We start from the raw sequence: 11624 nt of genomic DNA, 5'->3' as shown, positions 1-11624 counted from the left end.
AATCTTTATAAATGCTATGTTAAACATCCACAAACACTTGTGACACTTGTATGAAATGGTGATGTAAGCATAAAATTGTGTGACTATGGGAGCCCTCTAGTGTCAGAAAGTATCATTTTCGAATTACTGTAAGATGTGACAAGTTTGAGGGGAGAGGCCAAAGATAAAAACGCTGTTACTAAAACCAATAACATGACTTCTTGTGATCTATCATCACAGGCAAAGGCTGAAACAGGCGCGCTCAAAATGGAATATTTCATAAAATTATGGCTTCCAGAATAAATGAGACCGTGGCTAAATACAACAACGTGACCCCATTACTTACAGAGAACACGCGATTAATATAGCGAGAGTCGGGTGATTAATGGATTAGGCTACTCCCGCGCTACAAGACCAGCGGTCAGGTGAAGTAGCATAGACTGCCACAGTCTCTGCCTCAGGTAAAATATTGTTTACGCCAGAATCTTCTTTCACCTCCTTGAAATAAAAAATAACACCAAACAAACCAGGCCGCTCAAGACTGAAATACACATTTCATGTTGACAATCGTTGTGAGATTACCTTCGCCATTTTCTGTTATCTCATCCCTCAGAGCCCGTGGGTTAGGAAATGAAAACATACAAGAGCATATTTCCAGCCGTTCCAGCTAGGCTAGACTTGTTCAGGGCGACATGAAAAGGGTGTAGCCTAGAAGAAATCTAAGAGGTGACAGGAGGTTGAATAGTGTCAAGGAGATAGAGAGACTGAACTACTGTTATTAGAGGCAGCTGACAGCTACAGTAGAGGTGAGATGGAAAACTTTCTCTTTCCCCTCTCCTCTCCTTGAATGTGTGTTTAACTGGCCAGGCTTTTATCAGGTCAAGAAACGAAAGATCTGCACTGTTGTTGAAATGACAGTGGTCAGTAATTTTCAAACAATTGTTGACATACTGCTTCTATTAAAAGTGTAGTCTGTGATTCTGATCCAATAAACTTTATGTACATTTTAGCTATAGTCCCTATAGTCCGCATGTCCATTCAGAGTGTACCTTGACCCCTACAAAAAATAACTGCATTAGCCTACTTCAAGTTTTGAAACTGCAGTTTTGGAGGAAATATTTGCAGTTCTTATTCAGGAAATGCAGTATTTTGGACACAGAAAAACTGAATTGTTCAACCGTACCACACAGTATAAGTGCACTGCACTTTATAAGTGTAGTATAACTGCAGTTATTTTTTGTAAGGGGAGAGTTAGCAGACTATCCTGGCTTTGTAAATGAGAAATTAGCATACTGACTTGGAGAAGCATAGACAAATCTGGCCAATCAACGCATAGCTTCAGGAGCACCGAAGAGACAGAAGAGAGGGCTGTAATTTCAATTTCAGACTGTTGAACTCAGTTAACAACAACTTTAAGGCAGAATCAAGGATGAGGTCATTAGACATGTCAGAAAGATTGCGAATAACATTGTCATTATGTTCACTTCCTTCACAATCACTAACTTATTTATTAGCCCTCTCACTCAGCTACTCACCCATTCAGTCAATCACTCTCCACAGCCCATATCAGTCTTCAGTCTTTCCTCACACTTTTACTTCCCTCCTTCCTTTCCTCTTCCTCTCCCTAGTACCTAGGATGGCATTGCTGTGCTGCTCTGGGTGGCTGCAGTGTGTGTGGGAGCGGTTGAGGAGCAAGGGAGGCGCTCAGGTGATGGATGATGGGAATGCGAATCACAGAAGACCCTATTTATCACCATCTCTGTCCAGGCTACTTGGCATCTAGACCCAATCAGTGGACGCTAAATTGCTTTCTGCAGGCCATTCCTCCCCTGCTGATACTGTTCCTGCTCCTCATATGCTCCATCATTCCAGCACCATGCCCTCTCTTATTTTTGGACCAATAACTGTCTGAGCCCTAAACGTAAAGTGTGTGCGTGTGTGTGTGTGTGTGTGCGTGTGTGTGTGTGTGTGTGTGTGTGTGTGTGTGTGTGTGTGTGTGTTTGTGTTTGTGTGTGTGTGTGTGTGTGTGTGTGTGTGTGTGTGTGTGTGTGTTTGTGTGTGTGTGTGTGTGTGTCTTCCCGCAGGTCTGACAGAGTCAAACAGTGAGATCCCTCAATTTCTGAAGGGTTGACGAGGCTGTAGATGTGTAATGCCCGTGTGAGATTTTCCACTTCCTGTCGCACTCATCTCATCCTCTCGGCTGTTCCTTTTATTCTACTCTTCTGGGGCTTCATTTTGACGGAGGAAATGCAGGCATCAGGGCACAGCATGTCCATGCGCGGCACAGCATAGACCGCAAGAAACATTACCTCTGTGGCACAAATTTGCTGTGCTTTTACCAATTTCCCAAACGCTCCAGGCACTCTGAAAATCACCCACGGCTTCATTAATTAACGGTCAGAAGCAGGAACCCATTACAAGATGGCTGAATGAAGATTTTTATTAAACCATAGTAACCATATAGTAATCGTCCTTTTTAAAGAAAGGCATTACATTACATTGAAAAGAATAATAGAGAAGTAGGTAAATTAAACTATTGAACTAAAACAAAAATGGCATAATATATTATTAATAATAATAATTATAATAATAGTAATAATATAATGGCATAGATGAAAAATAAATATTCAAGGGCTTTTATAGATAGGTTGTATGTTCATCTGGTCCTTTTACAAACTGCATCTGAATTATGTTAAAAGTTTTACCATTGTAATAATCTTTTCTCAGCACACTCACTCACACACACACACACACACACACACACACACACACACACACACAAACACACACACACACACGAAAACTGTCAGACAATGTATGACAACATGCATGCATTCAGACATATTGTGTATGTGGGGCTCTCCAATTTCCCCCTCTACTTACACTGCTGGCCTGGAATAACCTTCTAGACTTTTCTACCTGGAAACCAGTCTTTAAGTGAAAAAGCCTCGCAGCTACCCTGGAACCATTTAATTCCATGCCTCTGTCAGCAGCTTACCGAGTTAGCTGGAATGAATCACCACTAAGTCCTGCCACCTCTACCCAGCCCCCAGCCATTTCCCCTTCCCTTCTGTAATACCATCCCGTCCCCCAGCTTGCTTTCCTATCCTGGATTCACAGAGAATCATCTTGGCAGTGCCAGAGAAACATCTGATGGGGAGAGATGCATCAGAAGATTGAAAACAAACATCTTGTTTCCAGACAGAGATTTGTCACAGTCCTGGATTAAACCGCACTTTAAATAGAGAATCTCCATTCAAAATATAATTTGATCTAGGACTAGTGCTAATCCCCATCCATGAAGGCAGCCCTCTACTATAAAAGAAAAGCTTTACTATCACAGAAAACTGGCTGCTAGAAGCTCTATTTTTGCTGTAAAACAGCTGTTATAAGCTGCATTTTACCCCAGTCCAGAGCAGAAAGATTTTCCCTTTTTCTCAAAAATACCTCTTTAAAAATAAGAAATTTCTGAAGTTTCTGAATTTTTTCAACATTCCTCTTTCAGGGACTGGAGAGTTCGTCTTGACCCTGAAAGGCTGCCAACTCTCTTCCTTGGGACAAATACATATTTATGATTATGTGTTTTACAAAAAAACAACTCCTCTGATAAAAACAAGTTTTAGCAGTCCAGTCAAGGGTGTCAAGTCTGTAGTGGCTGCTAGACACAGATGTGAGAGGTGGGGTTGGAGGAGGAAGAGGAAGGAAGGGATTGTTTGGCTCGTCACGTGTTGATGACCTCGGCGGGCGGCGACGGCTCCTCGGGCAGGCTGGTAGTGGTGGCATTGGGCAGTGTCTGATTGTGGGCCACGGAGTTCTGCTGGAGCTCCAGGGCGATGCCGGCGGCAGGGTCATGCGGCGGCGGGAACTCCTTCACCTGCCGGCGGTACTCCAGAAAGGTGCAGGCCTTGGTGGCGATGGCCACCACATTCTTGCCGATGAAGATGGTGGACACGCGGCTGTCCTGGAAGAGCACCATGTTGACGCCGCGGATGACGATTGTCACCACGTTGATGGTGACCAGGCTGAGGACCGGGTAGAGCATCATCTTCTGCGGGGACACGTGCTCCCCTTGCACACTGATCTCACTCAGCGACACACACGGCAAGATCAGCAGCAGGATGTAGCAGTAGAAGAACATCAGGCCCTCCGCCCAGATGGGCAGGCCTGTCCGCTGCGGCTCCCACAGGTTGGCCTGGATGTCCAGCACGTCCAGCAGGTCCAGGGCCACCCAGAAGAGCCGTCCCCGCATGTCCTCCTTCTTGCGGAAGGTGCGGACGTACTCCATGCTGTCCAGGGCCACGAGAACCAGGTAGAGGCCCGGCACGCAGACCGACAGCAGAAGAGTCAGTGCCTTGCGGGCTACCGTCTCTAAGTTCCGCCGGTCAGCCTTGTAGTTCTGGAAGACAAAGTAGAGTTTGATCTCCAGCACAAAGATGTAGAGGAACCAGAGGATCATGGCATAGCCTCGCTTAGCAGTTCGGACCTCGGCACCTACCCAGACCGCCACGTACCGAAGCACTATGAGAAAGCAAATATCCCCCACCAGAACAATGATACAGACTCCGATCTTGCGGGGCCCTTGGTTCTGCTCGACCAGGTAGGCATCCATGAAGGCCATGCTTGTCATGATGACGATGGTGGTTAGACACACGTGCCGTTTGTCAGGTGGCGGCAAAACCATGTTTGACTCTCCCCTAAGTGTCTAACTTTGAACACCACAACTCTTTCCAAGTTAAACTGTCCATTAAAGCACCGGCTGGTATAGTAGATGGTAATTATATGCTCATGGTGTGTTAGACTGCCACCCTGTCTCTGTATTCTGAAGAAGTCTATCCATTCTTGCTGTAGGGAATCTGTACAGGAAATAAATAAACAACTCACAGAAACAAATGGAGGGAGGAGAAGAGGTTTTTTGATGTTGAGGCTGGCTGGTGTTTGTTTTTAATCCCTCAGGTGACCGGGAGCGTTGCGGGTGTGTGTGTGTTTGTGCATGTGTGTGTGTGTGTGGTACTGCTTCAGGTTACTCAACGCACTTCCATGGGCTCCGGGAAGGATGCAGGATGCCTTTTCGTTTTTTTTTTCTTTTTCTTTTTAATCAGGGTTTCACACGACCCCTCATGACCTCCACGCTCATCTTGACCACCTTACAAAGCCAAGTCAGTGTAATGGGTGGGTATACATCCGTTCACCAAAGGTCATCAAACACGGGAGCTTTTGATGGATAGCTGATCCCAGAACAGTGACTTGGGTCATTGGTGTCAGCTCACCGAGATTGAGATCATGGCTGAGGTTAGACAGTGTGGGCAGCTTAGTGGCTGTGTGTGGGTGTGGAGGGAGGGGGGTGGGGCGGGTCAATGGCGGTTTGCCTCTCCGTGCAGGGAAGCGCCTATGACGGGCAGCTGAGCACTCAGACGTATCCACTACGGTAAAGGGAGACAGGAGATCCCTCAGCTGTCAGCCTGCGTCAACCAGGGGAGAAAAACGAGCCTTTGGTTTTCCTCTGGAGTGTGTTGACTGCTCTTCTTCAGCAGACCTGAGCAAGAGGGGAGGAGAAAAACAGTCAGAGATGGACCAGAGGCAGAGAGGGAGACTAAATCAGATATCTTATTTTTTTAACCTTCCAATATTATTTTATGAGAACAACAGGGGGCAGTAGTGAGATGTTCTACACCACTGAATGGTAATTCATTTACTTCTGAATGATTCAACACCTTGTGGTCAGCAAAGGGCTTGTCTGTACTTAATTAGACCAAATAAACATAAATAATTTGAACATAATTAACGGACGTCCACACAAATAATGCCAGATTTAGTCCCAGTTTTACTTAGAGGTTACCTCATTAGTGTTGGAATAGCACATTGCGCACCACTTGATTCAAATCTATTTTGTAATGGATTTGCAGATTTTGTTGCCTTTACTAATCGCTAATGCTGCACCTATGCGCTGTTCGATTAGACACTCTCGCAGGCTCACATCTGCCGGCTTCCATAGCAACCCGCTCCATTGAGAAAGCGATAATAAGTGATTATGAGCCTGACACAGCGGGGAACCAACTGCATTCTGGGAGCCATGAGATTATCTAGAGTGTGTGTGTGTGTGTGTGCTCATGTCTCTCAGTGTGTGAATGTGTGTCTACAAGTGTGTGTGTGTTTGTCTACATGAGTGTGTCTGTCGGTGCGTGTCTGTGGGTTTGTGTGTATTTGTGTGTGTACATACAGTATGTGTGTGTCTGTGTGTTCTCATGTGCCTTCGTGTGTGTGTGTGTGTGTGTGTGTGTGTACGTGTACGTGTGTGTGTGAAGACTTTAATCACATCCTGTGAGTTGAGGCACCAGAGTGGGAGAGACTGAATGCTAATGTGTGGTTTGAGTCTCTGGCACACTGACTTCCAGGCACTCTCGTCTGACTACAATCTCACAACAAAGGAGATGACTTGTTCCCTTCTATGCTTAAAATGTTGACATATTCCCCACCTAAAAATACAGAGAGTGGTTTCTCTTTTTTCTTTCTCTCTCTCTCTCTTTTTTTTTCTCAATCTCTCTATCTCCCTCTCTCTTACACACACACTCACACACACAATCTTAAAGATGCTGACCCCCCATCCTCAGCTTTCTCCATCTCCTTATGATCTAAGAGCTTCAACCTCCACCACAGGGGACCCATAAAGAGGTCAAGAGGGTCACTTTTTGTCTGGCGTGCTATTGATCACAGTCTTCCTCTTCGGGCTCTTTCTCTAACAAAGCCACTCTGTACATCAGCAAGATGGCTCATCAGCAAGAATATATTCTCACCAGCGATAGCAAGACGTCTGTCTGTCACACATTCTCTATGAACCAAACTAGAACTACATGCCCTGCATGTAGATGATGAGATATTATTTTCAAAGCCTGCTAGAGGTCTCTCCTGGTGGTGGCACTAAGCCACTTAATGAAGTCTGGATTAATAAACACAAATTAAAATCTCATCAAGGCGCTGAGAGACTAGAAGCATGCTCACTCTAACCGAGCACAATGAACACACACAAACACACACACTCACTCACACACACGTACTGTAGAGATGCAATAAGGGCTTGTGTGTATAGGCGTTAAATCAGGAGTTTAATTAAAATGGCAAAACAAGTGTGAGGGGTGGGGGGGGGGTGGCTCTGCTAGAACAGAGCAGAGAGAACTCATCAGAGCAATCAATGCACCCACTCAGTCATGCACACACCCACAGCCATACACAGCCACCCACCCAGTCATACAATACCTTAATAACACACACACACACACACACACACACACACACACACACACACACATACATACATACACACACACACACACACACACACACACACATACATACACAGCCTCCTCATACAATTTTTCTTTTCTTTGATGAACACAAACACAAGCACCTTTCATTCAACACACATACATAATCATACTCCATTGAACAGGTTGTCTAAAGCTGAACTGCCCAGAAAGTCTCTCTTAAAGACATGTTTTAAAAAATACATACTTTTGCTCCTCTCCTCTCAACTCCTCTTTGTATTGGTCCCACTATGTTGAATGTCGGGTATCTCTCTCGCCTGTGGGGCCTGATGATGTAACCACTCTGTAGAGATTCTTCCTGTTTTCATTCTTTTTTTGGGAGAGTTTACAGCCACTCGGGGGGCTGAGGGAGCAGTGATATTTCTCGCTGTGAATCCGGAGCAAGCGCTGCTGGGTATCTAATAGAGATATTTACACATCCCGCTCGCAAGAAAGACGCCTGAGCTCGGCAAATTAAAAGCCTCCTTGACAGTATTCACACAAACAGAGTCTTTTTAAAAACGTTTTAATTGGGGGCTTGATTTGCATTTGAGCACACAGTAGCTGACAAGCATCAGTAGGCATGCAGCAAACCTTCCCCTCTCCTCCTCCGACACTTATGAGTTGAATATGTTGTGATATGAATATGAATATGGTATAAATATTATATATTTAATATGATGAATATTAGATATTTTAGATTTTGATTGCTTTTTTAATCTCACGTGGATTGTGAAACTTGGAAAAGCTATATTAAATGACTGCGACACTCTCATATACTGTCACATGGGGGTTGGATCACTTATTGCACTTTGTAAGGTCAGGAGAATGTGCTGTGTGAGTTCATAATGCATTCTCTCAGGGGAGTGTCCACAGGCAAGACCAGTTACTGTGGAAACCATCGTTATCAAGGAGTTCTGTGGATCTTGTTTCTTTAATAATGTAGAGAATTTAGACACTATGGATGCAACTTTCACCTTCTGTTGGCATTGAACAGACTAGCTAATTTACCCTGACCCTGTTAGAATCTGACATCAACTGCTGTCTGAGTGAGGCACTTAAGGACTCAGGTTGGGTACAACTAGATGGTTGCCAAACAAGAACATGTAATGTATAATTGGCCTCAAAGTGCTCAACCATTTTGTTGCTATTGGCTTGGAACAAAAACAAAAACATGTTCTGTTATACTCTAACAGAGTCAATGGCATGTCCATGCTCCTGGCCATGGAGAAAGGAGCTCAGAGGTGTCCATTATGGTTGTGTGAAGTAATTAATCTTGGTAAATACCCTCCTCCTTTGTCTTTCTGTCCATCACCCGCTCTGCCTTATTGTCTCTCTTACCTTCTCTCTCTCTCTCTTACCTTCTCTCTTTCTCTCTCTCTTACCTTCTCTCTCTCTCTCCCTCCTTTCTATCTCTATTGGCAGCCCCACTAACCACCCCTCACTCTCTCGCTGCATCCCTTTCCCTCAGTTCCTTTCCTTTCTCACCTTCTCTTCCTTCTATCGTTATCTGTATTCCCTCCATCCCTTCCCTTCTCAATTCAATTCAATTCAATTCAAACTGCTTTTCTGGCATGATGGATAAAGCACTTATAGTGGCAAAGCTGTTATACAAAAGAAAAGGAATAATACAAAGAACAAAAAATCGTAATGTCTATGGTTATTATGTAAATGTATATAAACTAAATACATTCATCATACACTATGATTTTACTGTAAAAACTCATAAAACATATACTGTATGTGCATTGGGCATATTTATAGAAACATTAAATGTACTGTATTTACATAACATAAACATTACACAACACATACCCCCCCCCCCTCTCTCTCTGTGCCCCCCTCTGTGTTGCTGTATTGGCTGTCCTGTCCTGCCCTGTGCTGTGTTGCTGTATTGGCTGTCCTGTCCTGCCCTGTGCTGTGTTGCGGCGGGCGGCTGCAGTGGAGACTGGCTGGTCTGCAGTGGCTCTGAGCTCAGACTGCTCCTGCTGATAGGACTCCGCGGGGGGCTGTAATTCAGTGTGCTTGCCAAGCCGAATGAGCGTGTTGATATGATTACAGCAAAAAGCCCCAGCCACCCTGCCTCCTGGTCTGCCTGCCTGCCTCTCTGCCTGCCTCTCTGCCTGCCCGCCTGTCTGCCTGCCTGCCTGCCTGCCTCTCTGCCTGCCCGCCTGTCTGCCTGCCTGCCTGCCTGGCTCTCTGGCCGCCACGCTGCCTGGAAACGGCTCTATCTGATGTTGCTAAACCCTGTTTCCTCTTGCCTGGGGCCATGGGTGTTCTGACGCAGACCTTGCTGCTTGCTCTGGTGGTATCGATATCGGCCTGCGTTTCTGTCTCATACATACAAATAAAAACATCAAGCAGCAGTTAGCAGTAGCAGCAGCAGCAGCAAGTGAAACAAGTGCCTTAGTGCGCAATGACGTAGAGGGCAGGATAAGAGTAATACTAATTTAATGTAGCTATGTCCTTTCAACGTCCCCTCTTAAGGTCCTTTATTTAAATGTGCTGCTTTTGACTGAGAGAAATGAAGGGCAAGAGAAGTTAATTTGGAGAAAAGAGAAGAGCAGACCTCAATCGATGAGAGGTAGCTGGGGTCCACAGAGGTCAGTATTCATCGTGCATTGGAGAGTAGAGGAGAACACTCCTTGAACTTCAGGCATACCACACATCCATATCCTATCCTCTCAGTATGCGGCTACTGTTCCTCTCAGTAAAACTCACAAATGTTTTGCGAAGTGGGGAAATTTGAGTGAGGTGAGGGACAAGACGTGAACGAGGGGGGAAAACAGCTGATTTTTTTTTTTTGCTGCCAACGGAGAAATGAAAAGTGTGAGGTGAACGAGAAGAGGTCAAATTGCTCTGCCACTTCCTCCCATGTCCTGCTATCACAGCGCAGTAAGTAAGGAAGAGGGAAGGGATTGAAGGGAGAGATTGAATTGGTTTTTGGTGGATAGATGGATGGATGGGTGGGTGGGTTGGTGGGCGGTAGGAGGGAGGGAGGGTTTCCCCCATTCCTCATGTTTCCTACGGCTCAACTCGACCCACTACATGTTTTCCTCCTTCACACCTCCTTAGGTTTCCTTCAGGGGAAAGAGAAAATCTTCCACCCCTTGCCATCTTCAGAGCTAGTTTGATGCAGAGAGTGGCATGGTTGGGTACCCAGGGATCTGGCAGTTCAAAGCCCCCCTGTCACACTCACACACACACACAGAGACACACACATACAGACAGAGAGAGAGAGAGAGAGAGAGAGAGAGACAAACACACACACACACACACACACACACACACACACACACACAATCACATATACACTACTGCTTGGCATCCCCTTCATCACAGACAAGGGTGCTGCAGAATCTGGCCAAGAGAGTTTGGACTTTGAACCGTGCAGAGCTCCTCGGTGGGATTATCTGACCACTGTCTCATCAGTTGCCCAGATGACCAGCCAGGCCCAGCTCAATTGGCAGTGCCAACTTTGAGACCATCTGTGGGGGATGGAGGGGGAAAAGAAGAGTGGATGTGGTGATAGAGGGATATAGAGCGATGATATAAAAGGGTAAAGATGGATAGAACTGACACAGCAACGGTTTGCATACAGACACACATTAGCATCTCTGCTGCTATTGAACTGATACTGTTTAGATATTCACTGTCTCCAGTGAGGTTTACCCCGTCACTATGCAGTGCTCTGGCTTGTAAATGGTTCATTAATGAAGTACTGGTGTTTAGCGTCTGTGGCATTTCTTGTGCATATCTTGTAAATTATACATGTGTATCGACCCAGATAATATGCCATTATGCGCTTCCCACATTGCTTATTTGTATGTGCATTAAATAATCATCTTTGCGCGGTGCCGGAAGCAGGAGGTGTGTTTTTCGCTCTGCTCAGTTCCTGCCCCGGTGTCTCTCTGCAAACTCCCTAACTGACAGCCATGGTCACGATCACCCCTCTGACTGCAGTGGTAGGCAGCTAGAAGTAGCACAGCTCAAAGGCCCGTCGGCTAGTCCTCTCTACAGGGATTTTAATTCATAAGCTTGTTCATGAGGGTGCTTTTTCAGCTATAGGGAACCAGATGAAGTAAGCATACAGTGAATAATTATCCCCACACATATTAGCCAAATAATCAACTTCCAACAAAGGTCATGGTCTCGGTAATGCCAGTATTATGAAAGACATTTTTCAAAAAGATTAATTAGGGTGAAGACGCTGGGGCGCTGAGTGTATGACCCAGGTCCCCTGCATTAGGGAGCCATATGCTGAGTCAGTGTCTCATGTTATAGGAAGCCCTGCCTCTGGTGTGATGACCTCTGAATCTCCTATTTAATTACGTCAGGTCCTTGGCA

At 45.4% G+C, this 11624-nt stretch overlaps 1 protein-coding gene across 1 annotated transcript; it reads right to left on the bottom strand.

Moving 5' to 3' along the window:
• Positions 1–3700: 3700 nt before the first annotated feature.
• tmem121aa (transmembrane protein 121Aa) lies at positions 3701–5069 on the bottom strand. Its single transcript, XM_076299915.1, has one exon. It carries the CDS (start codon positions 4658–4660, stop codon positions 3701–3703), a length of 960 nt encoding a protein of 319 aa, XP_076156030.1. The 5' UTR covers positions 4661–5069.
• Between the last annotated feature and the right edge of the window lie 6555 nt (positions 5070–11624).

Source organism: Alosa pseudoharengus, unplaced genomic scaffold (genome assembly GCF_046254945.1).
Source record: "Alosa pseudoharengus isolate Yale_2024_CS ecotype anadromous, Long Island Sound unplaced genomic scaffold, YU_APseudo_1.1 YU_APseudo_1.1_scf_22, whole genome shotgun sequence".
NCBI lineage: Eukaryota > Metazoa > Chordata > Actinopteri > Clupeiformes > Clupeidae > Alosa > Alosa pseudoharengus.
This window is presented reverse-complemented; position numbering and strand designations above follow the sequence as displayed.